This window comes from Haemorhous mexicanus, chromosome 3 (genome assembly GCF_027477595.1).
Source record: "Haemorhous mexicanus isolate bHaeMex1 chromosome 3, bHaeMex1.pri, whole genome shotgun sequence".
Taxonomy (NCBI): Eukaryota; Metazoa; Chordata; class Aves; order Passeriformes; family Fringillidae; genus Haemorhous; species Haemorhous mexicanus.
In genome coordinates, this window is record NC_082343.1 from 58,294,068 (window position 1) to 58,318,179 (window position 24,112).

General features: G+C 36.6%; 1 protein-coding gene across 1 annotated transcript in view; it reads left to right on the forward strand.

Moving 5' to 3' along the window:
* SYNE1 (spectrin repeat containing nuclear envelope protein 1) overlaps positions 1-24,112 on the forward strand; it is a 290,126-nt gene that overhangs the window by 143,188 nt on the left and 122,826 nt on the right. The window contains exons 55-72 of the mRNA XM_059841964.1: positions 1,468-1,604; positions 2,555-2,732; positions 4,716-4,898; positions 6,422-6,565; positions 6,899-7,054; positions 8,713-8,877; positions 9,985-10,157; positions 11,005-11,158; positions 11,288-11,431; positions 13,632-13,796; positions 15,138-15,455; positions 16,090-16,245; positions 16,930-17,100; positions 17,909-18,235; positions 19,460-19,612; positions 20,931-21,098; positions 22,207-22,383; positions 23,204-23,350. Coding sequence (XP_059697947.1) covers positions 1,468-1,604; positions 2,555-2,732; positions 4,716-4,898; positions 6,422-6,565; positions 6,899-7,054; positions 8,713-8,877; positions 9,985-10,157; positions 11,005-11,158; positions 11,288-11,431; positions 13,632-13,796; positions 15,138-15,455; positions 16,090-16,245; positions 16,930-17,100; positions 17,909-18,235; positions 19,460-19,612; positions 20,931-21,098; positions 22,207-22,383; positions 23,204-23,350 — 3,216 coding nt within the window. The remainder of the gene's footprint in view (positions 1-1,467; positions 1,605-2,554; positions 2,733-4,715; positions 4,899-6,421; positions 6,566-6,898; positions 7,055-8,712; positions 8,878-9,984; positions 10,158-11,004; positions 11,159-11,287; positions 11,432-13,631; positions 13,797-15,137; positions 15,456-16,089; positions 16,246-16,929; positions 17,101-17,908; positions 18,236-19,459; positions 19,613-20,930; positions 21,099-22,206; positions 22,384-23,203; positions 23,351-24,112) is intronic.

Genomic DNA, 24,112 nt, shown 5'->3' on the forward strand with positions numbered 1-24,112 from the left:
GAGTGGTTTCAGTAGTTTAACTCTAAGTAAAGTAAGGAAAAAGTATTTAGTGGTTTTTTCTAAGCATTATTGCTCTTACATAATTACTTAGTTCAAATGCTACTTTATATGGCATTGAAACAAGTGACTATTTCAAGTATCTCTTAATCATGATTGAAGAGATTTCTGGTGTATGAGTAGCTCAAAGAAGATAGTCCATAATATGATAATGAATAATGTAAATCAGGGGAGTCCTGAAAATCTGCTGCAGCAAAATATCATTTGTAATTTTCCTGGACATTCAGTTTTGTGCGGAACTCTTTACAATGTATATTTTTAATCATACTCTTTTTTTTTTCTTCTATATATTTATGTATAAATATATATAAATATATATATAAATACACATATATAAATAAATATAAATATATATAAATATATAAAAATATATATATATGCGCGCGCGCACACACACACACACACACACACATATATATATATATATATATATATATATATATATATGCATCTTCAGGAATGTGTTTTGGGGCATTTTTATCTCCCACTTTCAGATCCCTGTTCAAATCTATCTTCTATGTTCACCTTCATATGATCTGTTTCTCAAGTTTGTATTGGAAGTTTCTTCCAGACTGGCACTTTAGCCAAACTATTCTATACATACCAAATGCCCTGGTCTGCCTGCACTGCAGAACCTCTGCTGGTAGCCTGAGAGGACTGTCTGAAGATTTTAGTTCCTAGTAAGGCGAGGAGCCAAATCTGCACTGCTCATTATGCTGGAGTAGCTGGCAGGATTCTGCAGAGGAGATGCTGTAGACATCTTCAAGCACTGTTTTTGTTGGAGTACTTATCACACCTCTCCTTGTGACGAAAGCCAAGGCAACAAAATCTCTTTTTCTGTTTTGTTGACTTAACTGTCTCCAAGGCACAAGCCGTTCCAGTGCATCAATGACAGGCAGTAACCCAGTTACTCTGACATGATTGGGAGCAGCTGCACTTTTAAATTATGAAGTTATATGTGAAAAGAGTTGAATCGAATCTGTTTAAAAGCTTTGTGCATAAATTAACTTTGTGGATACAGCTCCGAAAAATATTAATTGAACCTGCTAAACTCAAGTCAACAGGATCATTATATTTTTAAAAACACATATCATTTGCTATTCTCCAAATGTATGTACTTTTATGTGTGTACAGCTAATTGACAACACTATTGCTCATTTATTAGAATAAAATTTATATCTTAAAATGGGCTTCAAGAATATTTTGAGCTAAGATAGTTGAGGCATCCAGAAATTTGGTCTCTGAAAGCTCATAATTTCAAATAAGGTACTGTAGACTTGACAGCTAAAATATTCTTGAAATTAAACATATAGATCTTAAATTAATTAATTTAAATTCTGATAAACTTTGATTAAAAAGTTTTGGCATTTTTTATATTTACTCACCAATATTTTTCATTTCTTTTAACAGGAAACATTGGATGCTCTGGTAAAGTCTGAACAAATGACAGATGAGATCAAAACTCAGTTAAATGATCTTTGTAGATTTTCCAGGGATTTAAGTACTCATTCTTCAAAAGTTTCAGGGTTGATTAAGGAGTATAACAGGTATGCATTCATCTTGTTTATAATTTATCTCATGTGTGTCTGTGTGGGGGATGATGAGCTGTCTTTAAGGGAATCATTAATTAGAATTTTAGAACTAGACACAGACATATGCAATAGTTAGAATCATTATTTTGATTTTGGTGTCAACAAAAGTTATGCAAAGTAGTAATTTGATTTTTTTTTTAATTATTTTTTTTTAAAGCCAGGCTATGCCACTAAACTCAACTGAAACTAAATGTACTCTATACCTGATGTATTGCAGGAGTCCTTGTAAAAAAGTGAGGTAGTAGCATGTCTTACTTGTCTGAAGGAAAACAAACTATACCAGCTAGTTCAGATATTTTTCTTGATTTTGTCTTTCATATTATTCTTCTTTGTTTAGTTGGTTTCTTGAAGCAATAGCTAGCTAGGGAAGGTAGCATTTGCTTGCTTGCTTGCTTTCTCTCAAGTCACTCTGATTTACTTTGGAGTATGACACCTGCATTTCAGACAGAAGGGTCTGTTGTTTCTTGTAGGAGATTACAGCTTCTGGCTTCTGTAGCTGCAGGAGAATGTGATTACTCAGATTGATCCTTTAAAACTTTTGGACCTAACAGAGCCACAGAAGTTAGAATTTTATAGTCCTGTGCCCTCTCCCTAGTAAGAGAAAGAGGCTTGCAGAATTCACTGATGCTTAGGTGCACTGAGTCATTCTGTGGAAACGCCTGTACCTGTCATATCTGTGACAGCTATGTCCCAATTTACATGCTTCACTTTTGAGAACTGAAAGCTTCTAATGGATTTCCTGGTGCCTCAGTTAAGTGCATAAATTTGGTAGGAGGAATCCAGGTTAACCTACCCTTGCCATTGTGTTACAGAGAATAAAATAATAGCATTGTCACCTAACAGAGTCCTGCCCTTCCTCCCTCCCTCCCTCACTTTTTTCTTCTTCCCTGATGTGATAAACCCAGCCTCTGCCTGCAAGCTTCAAAAGGATGTCAGAGCAAAGAGCAGATCTTGCAGCAGAGATTTCGGACGGCTTTCAGGGACTTTCAGCAGTGGCTGGTCAATGCCAGAGTCACCACTGCCAAATGCTTTGACGTGCCTCAGAACATCAGTGAAGCTTCAGTGAGTCTGCAGAAAATACAGGTAACCTTATAGCAGTAAAATACTAGTCTAAGGGAGACCAAATCAATTTAATGTACAGCTCAGATTTATTTCTTTGATTAATTACTGCTTTTGTTAATGTTGTTAACACTAAAGGTTACTCATTGCAGAGAAATAAACACTTTTTTTTTTCTGTTTTGTTTAGTTTAATTACTGCGCTACAGTTTGTAAGTAGTTACGTCTTGTAAAAGTTTTCCTTGCCTGTTTTTTTCTAAAATGTGAGAAAAATGTATTTTAGGTGGAAGAGTACAGTAAAATCAGAATGATGCCAGAATTGAGTCTTAGTACCTGGACTTATTTCACAATTAAGTGAATACTTTTCATCATGTATGAAAGTGGAGCCCTTATGATACAAGAGCAGAGTTAAATTATATGCAGTGGGAGCAGGCATTTAAAAACAATATTTTCTACATAAAACTAAAATAAGCCCAAAGTTCTGTGGAAGGGAATGTCAGTTGAAAGTATATTTTAATAAATCAAATGAAAGAAAGTTATTTTATTAATAGAACATAGCTATCATTTTATTTGAAACTAACAAAATGAGAACTATTTAATGAGGCTGTTATACCTTTAGATAATATAACAGAGGAAATTCATAACTGTTTCTCAGAAAACACCAAAAGCCAAATCACTTCTTCCTCTCTTCCTCGTTTTGGTATATTCACTTTCCTTTGCTTAAGGAGTCCAAATAATGCTTTCTTGATATATCAAATATTTGACTGCATCATGTTGAGAATATCTTCAGAAGGGGGAAAAGTCCTGGTAATTTTTTACATTAATTATAAATGTTTTAGCAAGGCTGGGGTTTTTTCCATCAGTGGGTTTCTTTTTTTTAATCACTACAGCCCCCTCATAATATAAGACCATACCTTGTTCTCCTTCTCTCTGAAGGCTGCTTTAGGTGAAATACAAATTTTTTGGACTGCTTTAGAACTTCCAAAGATGTCTTGCTAACTTGTATAAACCTAAAATTTTGTTTTTCTTGAAAGTTAATATTCTGTCTGTTAGCACATTTTACATCATTAAGTCACAAATATCTTTCATTTTAATATAGCCAGAATTTATATTCCAAGTATCTCAAAGTTAATAGACCCTTTGCATTCTCCACTAAGACCTCTAGTGTAACACAGAATCGAAACCTGACCTAATAATTTTGGTATCAAGCCTTTTACTCCTGAGCATGGGTGTAACCTAATGATTATGTGTATTACATAATCATGATAATAACAGTTTAAAGTATTCCTATATAAGGCTATTAAATTTTAAGAGTCCTAAATGCTTACAAAGTTTTTTAGTGTTACAAAGAGATTATCCCAATAAATTGGAACTTAAAAATCTGTTTCCTTACATTTCTGTATAATTCTTGTACCTGCATTTTCCCACACACTTCTTTCACACCAGCACTGTGCAAGATTTCTGTGAAGACTAATATTTCTAAACAGGGAAGGTAATTAAGGATACAGAGGCATAAATCACACAGATGGGACATTGGTCGGGTTCTGAGCATCAGCCCACACCACCACATGCTCATGGCAAGTCCAGCATAGCTGGTGCTTGCCCATGGGCAGGGGTTTGGTCCAGTGTGTGCCTCTGAGGGTGTCCCTGTGTTATCTCTGTTAGCATAACAGTTCCCTGAAATGAAACTTCTATCACTTTCTGTGCTAGTGGTATTTGAGGGAATATATTACCCAGCCAAATCACTAGTAATTGTCTCATGAAGTACGGAAAAGACAGGTAATCCTAGAGTCTTAATATATGTATTATTTAGGCACTTTCATTTCTGGATCAAGCAGCTGTTATCTGTAACTTCTATAAATACAAACAATAATTAAATGAATTTACTGAAAATACATCAGCACATTAACAAGCAGAAAAAGTAAACTGTCATCACTGATGAATTTTCTAGCAGCTTGACTTTATTGGGACTCAAAGTTCACCAGTAGCTTTTTTTGTTGCTATTTTTAGGAGTTCTTATCAGAAAGTGAGAATGGGCAACAAAAGTTAAACCTGCTGGCATCCAAAGGAGACCTACTGTGCTCTGTTTTACCAGAGGAAAAGGCTAAAGTTATCCAGGAAAAGTCTGCTGCTGCTAAAGAAGATTGGAAAAATTTTATCACCACTCTTCACCAGAAGAAATCTGCATTGGAGGTATTGAACCAGTCACAGTGAGGAATGACTGGATCTAAATTTCCTCTTTGCTTCTATTTCAAACAGCACAGCTTAGATATTGTATATATCTGTGAATGTTTACTATGTGACAGAACTAAGAAATAGATGTTTTCAAGAAGTCTTATTTTTCTTCTTGCATTTTACTTTTGTTTACTTCTGCTCTCTTTATGACCTGATTTCATTTTAATGTGGTGTTTCATGCAGAGGGGTGCTGTTCAGAATCAAAGACAGCAGTTTCTGAAATTCAGTAGTTTCATCAAATGTACTGGATTTCTAAAATGTATTTTCTTTCTGAGAAATGGTTTTAGTACAGGTTTCTGACACAGCTGCTTATTGAATAGTCCCAGTAGAGTATGTAAATTTTGTTTCTCTTACTGCAAATAAGTGAAATGTACTTATTTAATTGAGCAACTTTTTAAGTAAATGCAAGTGCCTTTCTGTGTTCAGAGCTCACAATTCAACCAGTAGGCGGTGAATAAATATCTTAAAATCATAAACTTTTTAAGGTCATAGTTTTACGGTCAAAACATCTCATCTGAAATTCCCTGCATAGAGTAGGAGAATTAGAGTTCCTAGGCATTCTTGTTTAAAACCATTGCTGCCTAGACAGGTGAGAAAAAGTTTAAATACACTTAATGCCTTATGTAGGAAAGCATTTCAAAGAAAATTCTCAGGTAGCAAGGACTTCCCTTTCTTCATCTCAAGGTTGCCATGGAAAGAGGATGTTCTCAGAGGTTAGACTTTTTGAGTCAAGCATTTTTCAGTCTCACAGGCTTAGTTTTTCATTCAGATGTTTAAGTGATACGGGTGTAGCTGAAAAGAAAATTAAATATGTCTGGGGGAAAAATACATTAAAATAACTAGGGCACAGGAGCTATGCTATTTAAGTTTATATTCCACATGAATTGTTTTAGGTGGTCTTTTATTAAATAATGCAGAGTAAGCCTGCAAGAAAAGTATGCAGGCCTTGAAGGAATGCCTTCATATGCATTAAATGCACTTTCTTATGACCAAAATTTTACTCTATAAAAAGGATATAACCAGAAGTGTTCCCCAGGACTGGGTTGAATTTAGACATTACCTAGAAACATTGGCAGCCCATTTAAGGAGGGATCAATGTCAATGACTGAGGTCAGATATAAGATAATTCACATCCCAAGGTAGCCTTTATTCACACTGCCTTAGTTATGTGAATTAGGATTAGATTAAGTCAAGTCTCATAAAATCTGTAAAGTTTTCCAAACAAAAGAAATTTGCTTCAGCCTTTCCTCAGCTGTGTACTACATTGTTGCTTCTATTTTGCTTTTTAAAAATGTGCCCTATCAAACTTTTTTGTTGGTGTCTGTGGAATAGGAACAGGCAGAGCTGTTGTAATTTATTTGAAGAGTTGTGTCTAATTTGCCTACAATTATATATCCTTTTTGTGTGCTTGATCTATGTGTTGTGAATTAGTTATGTCTAGTGCACTGGGACTATTCATAGAAATTTGTGTACCTTCCTAGAGCTTAAAGATCCAGATGAAGGACTTCGAAGCAACTGCTGAGCCTCTGCAGGAGTGGCTGACCACAACTGAGAAGATAGTACAAGGAAGTAGCAGTCGGCTCCATGATCTTCCTTCCAAGAGGAGAGAACAGCAAAAGCTGCAGGTGACTTACAAGGGCTCTTTACACAGCCAGACCTTCCTGCTCCATTCTCCTGGCCTCATTGGTTACTTACAAAAGCTTAATCATTCTAGCATCCTGACCTCTAAATAAGATGGGAGCTGTTTTCGAGGTTTGCTGTTGGTGATCCCGTTCCATCAAGTTTTGCATCTCCCCGTTTCTTAGGACATGCTGCTCCGCTGCTGTAACCGTATGGTGTGCCTTAAAGTCTCAGCAAGCTCGCCATATGTCACTTCTATTCTTCATGGCACCTTCATGCTTCTCTATCTCCTGCTTTCTTGCACCCACTCTTATTATTACTGTGCTTGTGCTTTACAGTCTGTCCTTGAGGAAATAAGCTGCCACGAGCATCAGCTCAACAGGCTAAAAGAGAAAGCTCAGCAGCTGTGGGAAGAACAAGCTGTCAGCAAAAGCTTTATGCGCAGAGTGTCTCAGTTGTCTTCTCAGTATCTTACTCTAAGCAATCTGACAAAGGTAATGCATCCAATGTATGTGCTCCTAAGCAACTCCTGTGATGTATGTGTCAAAAATGAAGATTGAAATGTGAAACACTGCAGTTGTCATGCTTGCCTGCTCTGTGATATGTCTGAGCTATTCTGTCTTTCACATTGACTTATAGGAGTGGAGAGTAAGGACTGTCAACAAAATGTAACTGTGATTTTTTTATTATTATTATTTAAAAGTGTACTGTTTAAGAAGTAAATCCCATCTGATTATATAATAATCAGACTTGATTTCAATTCTTTCAAGCACTGAAGACAGTTTTGTAATAAGTGGTGTCTGAAAGAGGTATTTTTCAAAAATTAGCAGAGGTGGAGTTTTTTCTAGAAAATACAGGATGCAGACAAGTTGTTATTTTGTCTTATCCTATAATGATGATTGTTGGCATTATGACTATTTTCACCCAGAAGTAATAGGTTGGTCTTCTAAAAAAATTTACCTCTTAAGCTGCTTTTGAATGTTCAAGGGGAGGCATAGGCCAAATTTTAAACCATCAGACCAAGAACTGAGAGTTTAACATAACTCTCTTTCTTTGAGCTTCACACACTTCACCTCTTAATAGTTCTAGTGAAGACAGATTAACAGTCTTAATATGGAGGTTTTTTTTTCTTCTCAAAGCTCATATCATGAAGAAGGTTTGATATAGACTTACAGTTGCTACAGTAACTAGAATGATTAAGGATATAGGAAATATGTTTTGGAATAACAATTCAATTCAGAAAGTATTTGTGTTTAAGGGATTGCTACTTTGGCAATTCCTACTTTTTCTGTGGAAGTAACAATTATAAAGCATATCTTGGACTTACTGAAAATGATTGTATGCATGGCCATAATCAGTTTTCATGTCTGCAAAAGGAGAAAGTGAAAAATGAGTGAGTTGCTAACACAGGCTTATGCGAGCAGAACTTGTAGGATAGGCCAGGATGAGCAGGTGTCATCTAAGGTGCAGGATACATATGGTCCAGCCTACTCGAGAAACCCTGAACCCTTTTTGGGTAGCCATGGATCTTGAGGGAGATCCCTCTCAGTAGTTTCCAAAGCCTTTTACATTGACTTGACTTTAGTTCTCTGTCACAGTGGAAAAAACACACTCTGCCTTGTATTCTTGTTCACCTCAAGCCTTTTAGCAATGTAAATACAGCGTTTGTTTTTGATTTTTATGAGTGTCAGTGATTTTTCAGAAGAATTGTTTTACCAGTGAGAGTCATTGAGGCAAAAGGTCTTTACCAAATATCAACAAAGCAATATTGCTGCAGTGGTGTAGCTTCTCAGGCTTAAATTTGTTGTTGCACTTGCTGATTTCACAAGTTCGCTTCCATTGCAACACTGACGTGGAGCTTAGATGTGATTTACCAGATGTTTAAGAAAAAGTGAAACCAGAAAACTGCAGCTTTAGATTTAGAAAATAAAAAAGTACATTTCTGAGATTTTCATTTGTATTTTATGTTTGGATGATTCATTTGTGTGTGAATGCAAAATCCACTCCATGCTTAAGTGTACTTGTAATTATCAGTGTATGAAGCAAACTTCTCTGTATAATTGATGAGACTCATTCTAAAATCCATGAGTTGGTATGGGGAGTAGGCAATCCTTTAAATAGCTGTTGGTGCTAATTGCTGTATGAATTGCAGGAGAAAGTTTCCAGGATGGATAGGATTGTGGCAGAGCACCAGCAGTTCTCACAGAGTGTGAAGGACCTCCAGGACTGGGTTGCTGATGCAGTTCACATGCTGGATTCCTACTCTCATCCTACTGCAGACAAGAGTGTTCTGGACAGCCGGATGTTAAAACTAGAGGTATGGAAAGAATCCAAAACCTGCTCTTTTTAGATCTATATGAAGAATACAAATATAGGAGATTTAGTTGTTGCATATTAGTCTAATAACTGTTGCTCACATGCTGATTTTCAGTTTATTCAAAAGTGACTCCTTTTGTAGCAGAAAGAGCTCATTATTAGAACTTTTCTCTAAGAAGTAAAGAAGAACCTTAATGTCATGGACAACTGCATATATGAAAATTCTTGAAGTATTCAAAAGATGCTGTGTGGCTGACGAAGATTAAATGGAAGAATTAGGGTAGTCACTTCTGTTAGTTTATTATATTTCAATATATGTTCCTAGATCTTACAGGTGATATAGTTGATTCAGCAAATCTTTTCCTATAATAATTTGCTTTTAAAATGGTGACAACAGTTAAGACAACAGCTTCTGTTGATAACATAATAATGTTAAAGAGCACTTTTTAGAAGACAATATTTTAATTTTGTTGATGTCTTGGATTCTGAGCCAAAGATCTTCAAAATTATAAAGCTAGGTGAAAAAGATTGTAGCATAATACTAAAATTATGTTTTGTCGTTAGTTCATTGAATCTTTTGGGTTCATGCTTTCAGGCTTTTTGTGACTACATAGTGTTAAAAACTGTGAGTTTGCAACTGAACAGCTCCAGGAGCTGAAGTCCCTAGGCTGATGTTGATGACAGGTTTTATTTGTTGATACCTTCATGTTGCAAATATTTCCTGGAGTGGTAGAACTGTATTTCAGCCCTGTGGAAGAGCTTTGTCATTACATCTTGTTGTCTCTATGAATGAATCCTCCTATTTTCCATCTAAGTGATGTTTCCTTTGGAATGTCAGAGTTTTCACTGAACAGCACCTGTTCTGATATACTGTAGGTACTTGCACAGATTCCATGAAAATTTTCCTGTTAACTGAGGGTTTTTTTAATAGCCTGAACCTACCCATTGAAAGTCACCTCCTTTTGTGAAGCCCAGCTGTGAACCCCACTGTCCATCTTCCAATTCACTACAAGCCGCTAAATATGATCAGGTCATGTTCTATTAAAGCTAGTTAGAATATTCATGTCCAGGTAATGATAAAAATAAAATATATCCACTCACTTCTTAGGGCCTGCTAGCAGTGAAACAAGAAAAAGAAGTCCAAATGAAAATTGTTCTGACAAGAGGAGAATCTGTTCTGCAAAATACTTCTCTGGAGGGAGTACCAGTGATTGAAGGCCAATTGCAAAATCTGAAGGACAGCTGGGCTTCTCTTCTGTCTGCTTGTATCCAGTGTAAGAGGTAAAAAGGGAGTGAGGTCCAGAATGATGCTTAGTAACAAAGCACTGTCAAAGCTTTTGAAAAGTGATTTTATTACTTCAGGAGTCAAATTCATGTAAAATCATTGCACATGCCAAACACTTTGGGTCTAGAAGTTGTGATAGATTTGTTTGAAGTAGAAGAAGGGGAAGAAACTCTGAGAGATCTAAGCTTTATTAACACTTATTGTCAATGTACTCTTAAAATTGGATTCCGTGTTCATAATCTTGAATATTTTACTTTTTGTTGCACTTGATGCTTTGAAACCTTCTCAGAAATTAGATTTTTTTCATGGACATTAATGGTTGCTCTGTCAAGATCCTGCCTGCTTTTCCACTTGCTACCATTCCAAAGAACGTACTGTAAATTACAGTGTCCAACAGTGCTGCTCCTAGTGATAGAATAAAGAAATATAAAGGAAAAAATGGAGATTTCTTTGTGGAGCATCAATAGTTGCAAATATTTCAAGCTAAAGAAACAAGTGTAATTAAACATTAGAATGCAGCAACTTTTGAATGTAGTTAAAGGGGCAGAAAATTTCTGATTCTGGGTCTTATGCTTTCAGTTACAATTCATTTACCTTACCTAGAAAGTGTCATCTACATAAATTATAGATCTACTTAATATTCCAGGTTTAGAAAACTTAATTTCTCTTTGTTAATCAAACAGTGCTGCTAGTTAAAACCTGTAGGATTTGAACAGATTGCTTATCTTGTGATGTATCTCTCTCATAAACATATTCTAGAATATCTGTATATGACTATATCTCACTGCTCAAATAGCATGGGAACTTTCACTGTCACAAAAAATATGCATTTTTAAATTACAGTCAACTTGAAGGAGCTCTCTCCAAATGGACGAGTTACCAGGAAGATGTTAATCAGTTTTCCAGATGGATGGACAAAGTAGAAACAAGTATGAATGCTTCTGAAAGGCAATATGCTGAACTGAGGGAAAAAACAGCTGCCCTCAGCAAAGCAAAGGTGTGTTTGATTTACAACAAATCATCAACAAGTACATAACACATTAGAGGCAATAAACCAAACTAACTGCAAGATTAATCTGTGGTCTTGTTTTAATGGTGCCTTTTATGTGTTCTTTCTGTTTTGCAGCTACTCAATGAAGAGGTGTTGAGTCATAACAGCCTGTTGGAGACTATTGAAGTGAAAGGAAAGGGCATGGCTGAGCACTACATTGCTCAGCTTGAGCTGCAAGACCTTCAGGAGAGGTATAAGTTCCTCAGAGAGAGAACAAAGGTAGAGTTTTTCTTCATAGCACTACTTGTTTAGCTGGCAACAAGGAAAAGATATTTTCATTGATCATTTATTTTACAGTTAAATGAGGATTAAGAGTTTGGGGACAGCTGTAACTTACTGTAACAGAAACCTACTAGGGTGATTAATAAATCTGTCTTCCTGTACTGAACTTCAGATCTTTCAGAAGGGTTTTAAAAATCAGGAGAAAAGTCTGAGGAACTCCATGTCAAAAGGTTAATTGACTTCAGCACAGTTATAATTTTACCCAGTGTGACTGAAATGTTGAAAAAATCTTCAGATTTGTGATTTGCATAAGTGTATGGTTGCAATAAATTTTATCAGTCACTTGTGTGATTCACAAATGGTTGGCAGCTACAGAGATTCTATGAATGAGCATGAACCTTATTAGCAAGTAAACTGACACAAGTGTAATAAGTACTACATGTCCTGATAAATATTGATTTTGTACATCTGGAAAAGATTATGAGATAGATTAAGATAAGGATGGGATTTAGGGTAAGATATAAGGTAAAAAAGAAATAATAAAAGACCTGGTGATAAAGATAAAGCTAGGCAATCATCTCCAGTTAACCCAAGATCTTCTGTGATAATTAATTAATGACTAACACATGCTGAGACAGTTTACTTTGCTTCAGGAAAGCAATGTAGTAAAATTGAATTTTGTTGTCTCAGTGATGCCTTTGTCACGAAGAATGACAAAATTAAAAATTCAGCCAAAATTCAGTTTTTCAAACACATAAGTGATTCAGTGTTTTGTGGATCTCTCTTCCACAACTGCAAAAAATGCCATGCTCAACATCATTCTTTCGATCTTGAGAGAATAAAATTGTTCAGATTTGCCAGAGAGATAGATAAGTCCTGGGAAGTGCTGGTGAATATACTATTCCATGGGGATGCCCTAGTCATTACCTTTTTCTCCTGCACAAAGCTATACAAGCTACCTGTATTTGCTCAGTTTGGGTGACAGCATGGGAACAGCAAGAAATGGATGGTGGCTGACAGAGGCAAGAGTTCTGTACATCTTACCTCATGTAGCAAGAAGCATTCCCTCCTTCTCCAGATGACTGGACTTCCCTGTTCCCAGCTGTGGTGATAGTGTTAAGTATCAATAGTGCAATCAGCCCTGAGAAATAAATTAAAAATTCAAAGCAAATAGCTGGAAAGTTAAGAATGTTCAAATATTTTACTGATCCTCTGGCCAGGCTGGAAGCATGATAAGATTCCCCAAGGATTTACGGCCCATGTCTGAGCAGACCAAGACTTGTAATTTCCTAAGCCCCTGTTGAGAGGCAAGAAAACTTGTCTCTCTTTTCTCCTTCCCACTTCTGGGCATGGACAAGCCTTGCAAAAGATGTGATAGGACTCCTGTTTTCCTTCTTTCTCCCACTAGACAGACCTGTTAGAAATAGAAGGTAAAGCAGACAGTAAATTCATAGGTTTATTAAAGTGTTTGTCTTTTTATGAACCTGCAGCTCTCAAATGAAGCCTGTCTTGTCTCCATCAGAACTTGATTCCCCATTCCCATCATTTCTCAGAGGATGTGAATTATATGTAGTGTGTTTTTCTTGCACTTAGTAAGCCTAATCTTGTGCCAGTATATGACACCTTTCCTGCTGTCCTCCAGGTGTGGTAATATTTTAGTGCTGAAATTATTGTAACTTGCTCACCCACATACACAGAAGACTTGTAGTCTGTTTCTTACTGTGCTCTGTAGGGACTGCAACTATCTTCAAACCTAAGTTAGTGGATACTCCTAACAGAAGATTCCAATTCCATTTGAAAAGAAAAAAAAAAAAGTCATGCAAAAGAAAAAAATGCAATTTCTAAGCTCTTATGCTTATTAATCACTTCAGCAAAGTTAATTTAAATTGCAGTAAAAATCAAGGAAGTTTTTTGTTATTAACCACTAAGGTGTTATTTAAAAGTAATCCCAGATCGAAACTCTAAATCTCAGAAGTTACAACCTTATCTTCTGGAATAAGTATTTTTACCCCTACATGCCTCCCTCTTTCCCTGTAATCAATTAAGTCATCTTCAGAATTCAAGTACTCTTGAATTCTTGGAAAGTCCAGCATAAGATACAAACCTTTTCCCTTGATGGATGGCTGGGGTTTATGTTATCTTGGTTTGACAGTACACTAAGATATGTATACATATTTGTAAATACTTTCACATGCAGGAGGCTGTAACAAAAGCTGAAGGACTGCTTGCTTTACACCAAGAGTACCAAAGAAATCTGAAGGCCTTTGAAGTATGGCTGGAGAAGGAGCAGGAAAAACTTGACTGTTTATCTCATCTTGATGGTGATGCCCAGGAACAGGAGGCAACACTCCGAGATTTACAGGTATGTGATGTGTGACACCCTCAGGAAAGAAAAAAAAAAAAAAAAAAAAAATCAATCCTGTGATGGTATAGTAGCAGAATACAGTGGTATAGTAACAGAATAATATTTGTTGCCAGAGAAAAATATGTCTTGAGACCAGCTTGAAGTTGCAATATATATGAACACTTTGTTGCTCAAGAGTAGTGCCAGTAAAGGTACTGGAAATATTGTTGCCCATTTCTGGAAAAAAGTGTCAGGCCTTGAATGAAATCTCCAGGCATACTAATCCTTTCTTGAAAGTATTGAATCTGTGTTAGATGTTGGTCTATCTCTTCTTTTCCTGTGTGTTTCATAAAACATGAAGAGTATTTTCATTGGCGTTCCATCTTTTGTTGCTCACAGTGCAGGTGCACCTACTTTCAGGCAGTTCCAGTCACTCAGGCTGGCTCCCATAGTGAGGTGAGAAGACTTCCACTGACTGACTTCAGTGAAAGTGAACAGTGAACCCATAGTGCTTCAGTAATTACCCGATTATTATCTTAAGCTGACTTAGAATGCTTTAATACCTGTTGTTGAAGGAGCACAAGTCTGTACTTGAGATATGAAATGTTTATTACCTTATTCAGGATACTTTGAGAGGGTCTTTGTATGATCAGGGACTCTGCATATACTTCTGCTCATGATAGTTACTCTACAAAACCCATTTTGAAAATCTGGATAGGTATCTCAAGTGAAATCTGAGATGAAACACAACTGTGTTTTGTAAAAGTAATTTTCTTGTTATGTTTTCTAATCAGATTGAATTACTTTGTACTTTCTGATTAATTGCTAATAGGCATGAAAATGCCATATACGTCCAGAAAAGGGCATCAGAAATTAGTCTAGAGTGTTGTCTCAAGCATATGTAACAATAAATATGTTGGTTTATTTTGGAAGATCTAAGCCTTGGTTTTTGAAGAGATTCAGCTTTATAACCAGTCTTACAGTCTGCTTGCCACATCTGGAAAGTTTTGAATTTCTGCTATGGTGAATGGATTCCATCCATCCCATGCTGGCTCCGGCAGCCAGTGTTTCAGAACTGATGAACTTGGCAGGAGAGGAAAGAATTTAATGCATGCTTTGTCAATAATTTTCTGCAGTTCAAATGTCAGTAATAGTGATACTTGGTGTGCTTTATGAGTGAGCATGCTGTGTTATTAGAGGGAAGACTTTCTCTAATGGTTATCTATGGTTAAACAGTATCTTTAACCATAGATAACTAAAGAGAGTGCCCAGTTGTCTTCAGAGGAACCAAGAGGGGGTTTTGCCATCTGTGAATGAAAGCTGTCAATGTAGGGTATGTAACTAACTCTGCCTTTACAGGAGCTGCAGGTCCACTGTGCAGAGGGACAAGCATTATTGAATGCTGCTGTCCATGCCAGAGAGGAGGTGATTCCCTGGGGAATTCCCCAGATAGAAGACAGAGCCCTGGAATCCTTACGGCAGGACTGGCAAGTTTATCAGCACAGGCTTTCTGAAGCAAGAAGCCAATTAAATGCCACTGTGAGCAAACTGAGGTTAATGGAGAAAAAATTTCAGAAGGTTAATGAGTGGTTAACAAACATGGAGGAGAAAGTTGCTATCAGGACGGGGAGGAGGTCTGGTAGAGCAACAAAAGAAATGCAGCTTCAGCAAATGAAGGTAAAGAATATTGTTAAGGCATTCCTTAAACAAAATAATATGTGAGGTTTCCATGTCAATTCCTGATGGCACTGTGAGAATGAGAGCAAGCTTTTCAATGTATTCTGAGTTGTTGACTATAATTATGGTTCCAAGTGAGCTTTGTGCCTTCTAGATCCAGGTTCCTCCCATTTTACTGGTGGAGGTATGGCTATAACAATGTTGAAATCTTGCAGGGAGATCTGTAATTCATATGCTCTGTAGTGTGTGAAGATGTAACTGAGTACAAAGATAGGCAGTGGAATAGAAAAGAATAATATGGTAACAAGAGTAAAATGTGGCCATGTTACACTTTACAGTCCTCTTCAAAACTTCAGGTGAAATCCATACAAAGTCCAGATTGTATTTCTACTATTATTTTTCAAGGGGGAAAAAATTGCAAGGATTGTATCTGTAATGAAATGCAGTCCATTTCCAGCATATTTGTTACAGTAACTTTCATCAGATTCTGGTTTATTTTCCAGTTGTAAATGAAAGTTTACAACCATGTATTTGTTTTCCTTTTCAATCATTTCCTGACTTAGTTGCAATTAAATACCTGATAGTTTAAGATGTTTGGATTAGTCATGTAAGTTTGATAATTTCTTTCTCTTAGAAGTGGCATGAAGACATTACAATCTACAAAGATGATGTAGAGGAGGTCGGGGTATTGGCTCAGCAAATACTAGAGGAAAATCTCACAGCAAGTAGAATGGGAAGTCAGGCTACACAGCTTACATCTCGCTACCAAACTCTTCTTCTTCATGTCTTGGTAAGTAATGAAAACTAATTGTAATATGAAAACTAAATGTAATAATTGTAATCAATTTCCAGTTAAGAAGAAAAAATTGGCTTTTGTAATTAGACTTTATCAGAGTCAATTCATTTCTCTAGACTCAATAGCACAACATTCACATATGTATTTATATACATATACACATAGGTTTAATTGGATTAAATGTATTACAGAAACATTATCAGGATAATGAAGTAGAATGCCCTGTCACTATCTTTTTTGATAGTTTCAGGGGAGAAATTCAGAATAAAGTATGCTTGAATGCTAATTGACCTGTAGAGAAATGTTTTCAGGCTGCCACTGATACACATTAGCATGTGGACCAAATCAGATTTGGTAAGGAGCAGTCTTCAGGTTAATTTAAGTAGTAATTGCCTCATAGCACTGTAATGACAAGTCACTATTCAAAGTTCAAAATGTGAGTACATTTTCAGTGTTTAGTATTAGTTCAGTTTTAACATTAGTGATTGACATATGTGCACCCTGACAAGAGCCCTGTAAGAATTATCCGCTATTTATGAAATAACTCAAAGCCTATATGTTTTATCTTTGTATAATTTTATTAATAAACAAAAATTTACTGTTATCTTAAACCAATACCAATGATATACATCTGAGTGGTCCTTTTTTCTACCCCTTACCCTCTGTATTTGTTTGAAGGAGCAAGTAAAGTTTCTGGAAGAGGAAATACGCTGTATGGAGGAGTCGGAATTGTCTTTTAGTGCTTACACAAATTGGTATGGAGCTACTAACAAGAACTTCAAAAATGTGATCACCAAATTTGACGTGGTTGATAAAACAGTAATGGAGAAAAAAGTGCAGAAACTAGAGGTACAGCTTTCTTAAATGCAATTTTTGTTTCTGTTCACAAACAAGAGGCTGTATTTTAACATACATCTTAACAGCTGCTCCAAATTCTGACTTTACCTTCCCAGAGAAGATAATGGGGTAAGACCACACGGCACAAAACTTTCTGTTATCACATCTCATTAGATCATAGTTTGGCTATTGGAGTTACAAGTAGTCCTAAATAATATAGCAAATAATCCTAAATAATATAGTCCTAAATACTAGTCCTATCCTTCCATAAGGCATGCTCCTATCTGGTTTATGTTAGGTTAAAACTTAACAAAAAGTTAATAATAAATAATAAAAATAATAATAACATAATAATAAAAACTTAATAAATTCCTATATCTCTTATATTCCTATATCCAGCAAGTATACTTTCTTTGTGCACTGTGTATTTTCTATGCCCTGTGGCAAGAAGTGCTCCCTCTTTCTCTTCATTGAAACACTCATGTTTCATCCCAAAAGTTGTAGATGAGCTTCTCGTATGTCCTGCAGCTTAAGCAGCTTAAATGTAATGTGCTAAGGGAAAGCTTTCATCTGTTCCGGACTTTGGAGCAGAGGTCCTCTCCTGGGAGCCCTCAGTTTCTCCGTTTAAATTCACAAGCCCAGTTCAGGACAGAAGTATTTGCTTTATCTGCTTCCTTCTAGCTTGACACGCCTTAACTCCAGGCAATTTCATACTGAAAAGTCCACTCGTTTTTCCCTATCCATACTTTCTGTGTCTGTAGCGAAGTTTAAAAAAGGCAAGTTTTCCTACATTTTCTGTTAACCAAGGTTTCCTTCACAGGTGCTTTTGAGTGATATGGACATAGGCCACAGTTTGCTGAAATCAGCCCGCGAGAAAGGGGAGCGAGCTATAAAATTCATGGACGAAAATGAAGTTGACCAGTTAAGAAAAGAAATTGGAGATCATGTGGAACAGCTTGAAGAGCTGGCTGGCTCTATCAGAAAAGAGCACATGACTTCAGAGAAGTGTCTTCAGCTGGTAAAGGAATTCTCAGACAAGTACAAAGCCCAAACTCAGTGGGTCATGGAGTACCAAGCCATCTTACATGCTCCTGTGGAGCCAAAGAGTGAACTCTATGAGAAGAAGGCACAATTGTCCAAATACAAGGTAAAAAGGTGTTATCTCTTAATACTACTGGATTTATTTTAATCTAGTGATGCTCAATAAATCCTCTGCTCAGGTATCCAAGTTTCTTCAATAGGTACATGAGATGTTTCTGACCTGAATGTCCCAGTCAGCATCAATGAAAACATGCATGATACCTGCCTCTACAAACCAGACTGAGCCCCTGAATTTGAAATGTGAATGTCCTAAAAAGGTTTCCATAGCTGGAAGTTTCCTTTAATGGAGCAAAATTCTTTTATGAGTACGCATATGAGTAATTGCATTGATCTTAACAGAGGGGATTGCAGTTGAAGTGAATATAGAAATGAGTTGGTCTTTCTTGACTTCAGACATTGTCACTGTTTACATTGACTTAATCAGCTTTCTGGTTAAAGCTGGATGTCCCAGCTCAGCTGATATCCCAGACAGTCAGCTGCTATGACCTCCCAAGTTTTTGTTAGGATTTTAATGAAGTTTGGGGTTATTCTCCAGTCACAAAAATGAATAGAAAATGTGCTGACAGACACCATTTCTTCTTCTAATGATGTTTTCATAAAATTCTCCAGGATTACAGACATTTCATGAAATGTGTACTGTGCCCAGCTGAGGTGGAGTTGACTCTACTCACAGCAGCCCATGTAGTGCTGTGTTTTACATTTGTGGCTGGAAAGATGTTGCCAACAAACCAACATTTTGGTCATTGCTGAGCAGTACCTACATTGCTTCAAGGCTTTCTTGCTAAAGCTGCCCAGTACCCCTTGCCAGCTTCCCTGCTCAAAGTTGTATGTCACAGCTGTGTGCCTGCATGTATGGGGAGTTGTACTCTCTGGAATACAGTGCTAGGCACTCATCACACACCATCTCATTAAGGGGATGGCTTTGGTGATACTTTCCCACCTATTTTCATAATTAGTTCCTCTGAACAAATTTTATCCCTAGAACTGGCCACTTCATGCAGATGGAATCCTTTGCTTCACCAGCTCCAGACTGTCAGCCGCGCTACCAGCCACTCTCAAAAGGCAGAGAGTGTTGTTTTTACATGTGTGCACAGTTGTTGTCTCAGGGCAGGGCTGAGAAACAGAATCCTGCAGTGGTAAACAAAGTTCTGCCTGTCTGGAAAGGATGGTATAAGCCATGGTAGAAGGCTGTGCATCAGATCAAAGGGAAGTTAGTGAAATACATCTCCAGTGATCAGAAGATATGTTTTAATTCTTGCTTGCATTGTAGTCCATACAACAGACTGTTCTGTCTCATGGGCCCTCAATAAAGTCAGTGATGGAAAAGGGAGAGGCACTTTGTGATGTGGTGAATGATGTAGCTCTAAAGAACAACATTCAAGACCTTCAGAGCAGTTACCAGGAACTCTGCAGCAAAATAAAGGTAAAAAGGAAGAAACCTCAGGATTCTTCCAGTTTGCTATATTTTTACCCCTCTTTAAGAAATTAACTATTTATTTCATGCTGTCATGTCTGTACAAAGAACCAGCTACCTTTAATTACTCTTGGAGCTTTGTTGGGTTTTTTTTTTTTTGTTGTTTTCTTTTGGAGGGGGGAAGAAGTGACAGGCAAATTTTAAATATGGAAAAAACTACATAAATAAATCTAACCAGGATAGATAAAATGAATTGAGTATGGCATGTGTAGTCTTTGTGTTTTGTAACACTGAGGAGTCATTAGTCACTATCAGTGACTAGTCTGTGTTATTGTTACTACTTTTAAAAGCATTTATTAGAATTCTAAGTACATTATTTCTTGAAGGGACAGATCCCTTTAGATTGTACTCTCTCTTGTTTCTGCTTGATCTCGACAAACACTGTGTAGTTTAGTTGTTGAATAAAAGGCACCAGAGAAAACAATCTGCAAGACAGATATAGTTTAATTCAGCAAGGGCATTATTAATTAACACTGATTCATTAGTCCATATGTATGTAGTGCTTTGAAAGGTCTAATGCTTCTAAATACATCCTAAGGTATGATTATTCCTAAAGCTTTTAATAGGTTATACTCCTAACAAGGATAAGCTCTGCAAACCATGTTAGTACATATGTTTGACCTAGGCACCTTTAATTGCCAATCCAGACACCAATAGGAGATGATTTTATTTTTTTCAAGGTTGATTTTTAGTTTAAAGACACACCTCTGATCTGTAGCAAAAGAGTGATGCCAATTGCATTAGATATAATGTTGGGGGCTGAAATTTAGAAAAGCTTCCTGAAAAGAAGAAATACTTTTTAGGTTGGTGTGTACATTCTTAATTTGCCTACCACAGGCATGGGCAGTATGTACATGCAAAGGCTATAAGCAGCAGCCATAGCATTTGGAAGGTCAAGTGCAGTCTTTCAAAGAGTGTATAATAACTGTTATTGAACTCAATGTCAAGTTGACAGCATTCATTTCTCAAGTGTTTCCCTCAGTCTTCAAAGTATGGTATTTCATCTGGAATGAAAACATTGCTCAGTACCACAATTATTCACAGAAATGTATTCACAGAGTAAATGTGTCTTCTGGTTTCTTCCTTTACAGTCTATTCATATGAGATTCCCTCACAGGAATATAAATTTAGATGATAATTCTTACTATGTTTTCAAGTTCTTGGTGGGTTTTGGCTTGTTTGGGTGTTTTTTTTAACTCTTGTAAAATCAAATCTTGTAAAAACTCTTGCACCTGAAAAATTAATTTCAGTTATTGTGGACTTGCAGGCATGTGTTGAAACCTTAGAGGTGAGAGTAAAAGAACATGAGGATTACAATAGTGATTTGCAAGAAGGGGAAAAATGGTTATTACATATGTCCAGCAGATTGGCCAGCCCTGACCTCATGGAAAGCAACAATCTTGAAATAATCACTCAGCAACTAGCTAACCAAAAGGTGGGTTTGCTGTTGGTGATCTTCCTTTGTAAAATAGAATGTTTCTTCTTTGCTTCTCTGCCTCTGCTCCAGAGCTCTAATTATTTGTCATTCCCCTGTTTTATTTCTCTTGCTGCTAACTGTATAAATAAGCATCAGTGTCATTAATGCTGCTAACAAATCTGGCTTGTTGTTAGCATCCTTTCTTGAAACTACATTTACACAAAGAGCTTTGTGGTACTCTGATCTGAATTCTGTGTCAGATTTTCCCTGAGACTTCCCAGAAAATGAACCACAAAAACTGGATTTTGGTCATTTTACTCCTGAAGTATTTTTTGTTCATGCACTTCTAAGGTTGAAAAAAAAATTACATTGAAAATTTTCTTGTTATGGATCTCCTAACAAGAACTTTAGAAATGTGATAACCACATTGGATGTGGTTGATAAAACAGCAATGGAGAAAAAAGTGCAGAAACTAGAGGTACCTCTATTAAGTTGTTCTAATTCTAGGTTCTTCTATTAGGTTGTAGCTTTTAGTCAAGGTGGTGTTATGGTTGCTGTTAGTGAAAATCATTTAATGCCTTGATAGCCAATGCTTTCTAGAAGATAAAAGTGAGCAAAATCCAACCTACCACTACCTGAAACTGAGATTCCAATGGCAAATATTGAAGTCTTTAAATTATTTGTGATTGGTGTGTTATTCTTTAAGTAACCTCCTTAGATAAAATATTGGCTCTAACAAAGTCAATGGAAAGAACTGTCCACCGTGAAAGAGCTTATGGAATGAGATATGATTCAGCATGAGATTTAATTTGCATTGCTAGACACAAGAGAAGCTGGAAAAGCCCTGAAGAACATGCAACAAATGAAGATTAGGAGTAGTCTTGGGGTCTGAGCAGAGAGTGTTTACACATTATGACAGTGCTACTGATGTTTCTGTGGGGTATCTGTGTAAAGACTTCTGACAATGACTTTACAATGAACATGCAATCCAATAGCTTGACTCTGACAACACACATTGTCTGAATTCTTTTTTTTCCAAATCTGAAGGTGAAAGTGTTTAAAGGAGTGAGAAAAAATGTTCTGCGCCACAGCATATTTCTTCAAAAGTATTTTATCTGTTTCTTAGGCTATCATGGAAGAAATTGCAGGGTTTGAAGATCGTTTGAACAGCCTTAAGAGTAAAGGTGACTACCTTATCAGTCAATGCTCAGAACATCTTCAAGCAAAATTTAAGCAAAATATACAAAGCCATCTTCAGGGGACAAGGGACAGCTATTCTGCCATATGTAGCACAGCCCAAAGAGTAAGTTTTGTTTCAAAGATTTTTTTTATGCCATTTAAAAATAAAGTACATTATTATTTCTGTCAGTTATTTCTTTAAATGGTATAAAACTCTTCCTACTGTTTCCATTTTGATTGAGCCTACAGGTTACTGAGCACTTCGTCATTCCTGTGCTACAGCTGAATTCCTTGTGATCCAAATGTGGTCTTGCAGTCAGCAAAAGTAGTGGCTTGTCAGTTCTAAATCTTGCTAAATGCTCACTACCTTCATGTTTTACTAGCTTCTGAGCAGTTGCAGCAAAAAAAAAAAAAGATCTTTTTCTACTTCAAAAACTAGGGAGCAAATTGCAGTCTTAGTGTTGATAGTTTGCATACATACATAAACAGGTCTCAAGTATTTGCTAGGAAATACTGTCGCTCTCATTTAAACCAGCATAAGAAGGGACAGCTGGGTCATTCTGTTAAACCATTTAGGAAATCAAGCCAGCAGTCAAAAAACCCCCAAACAAAACCAAAAAAACCCTAAACAAAGCAATCCAAAAACAAACTAAAAATAATCTTATACAAAATCAAAACAGAAATGTTTGATACAGGAAAAAGAGAGCATGTTCTGCATTTGCATCTCTATTTTTTCTTTTCAGAAGCTGTGCATTAAATATTGTCCATCTTCTTCACATGTTATCAGGGTGCACTGAGAGTTTAAGGAGCTTTCAGCCCTTGGAACTTTTACAAGGGCTAAAATCATCAATGTCTTAATAATTCTGTTTTATCAGCAGTTTTCAAGATAGGAAAATAGAGACAATGGTGGAAAATGTGATAAACTTACAAAATGTTTTGTTTAGGTGTACCAGACTTTGGAACATGAGCTCCAGAAGCATGTTAATCATCAGGATACTCTTCAACAGTGCCAGACTTGGCTGTCTACAGTGCAGTCAGAGCTAAAGCCAACGACTTGGACAGCGTTCAGCCTGGCAGATGCAGTTAAACAGGTAAAAGTTTAGCACTTGGAAAAACTCAGTTATTCTTAACAAGTTGAGTTCAGATAAGAGATTTAAATGTCTAGAAGTTAGATATTTTCTAGCCTTCTCAGAAAACTGTGTAGCCTCAATGTTCATTCCCAACCCCAGAAGGAATACCTGGAATGCAAAATATCTGTAGGTGAAAAATCAAAGAGGGCTTTTGCTAGCTCTGCTTAATGCTCAGAAACATGTTACCTGAAAAATATTGGCTAGTTAGATAAATCAGATACTCCATAGATATCTTTAGTAGAGGGGTTGTGTCTTTCTGCTTGTCCAATTGCCCATCTGTCTACTATGTTCCTCATGAGACTTTTTCACACTACCATGGACACAGAGTCAATTATCAGGCAATTAAAACAATTTTTCAGTTCAAGATCATAGAACTGCCTGTAGCCCGCATTAACCATTAAGAATTCGTTCATTGATTTTTGATTATTCTTAGTGACAAAGCGTTTTACACTGGATTTGTAACTTGGTTTTAAATTAAACTGATATGGTGCTAAAAATACTGCAATTCAGAGCTCTCTCATCCATCATCTCACTTAACAGAGACCTTGAAATGCTAGAGATGGCAGACCTACAAGGGGAGGGGAAGCAGGGTGTGTGTGACAGTGAGACCATCACCTAAGGGCCACTAAGCTGAATTTCTCATCATCTGTCAGACACTGGAAAATTTTATAGCTGTAGGAACAGGACATTGTTGATAAGCTCATAAAGCTCTTGTTCCTATTC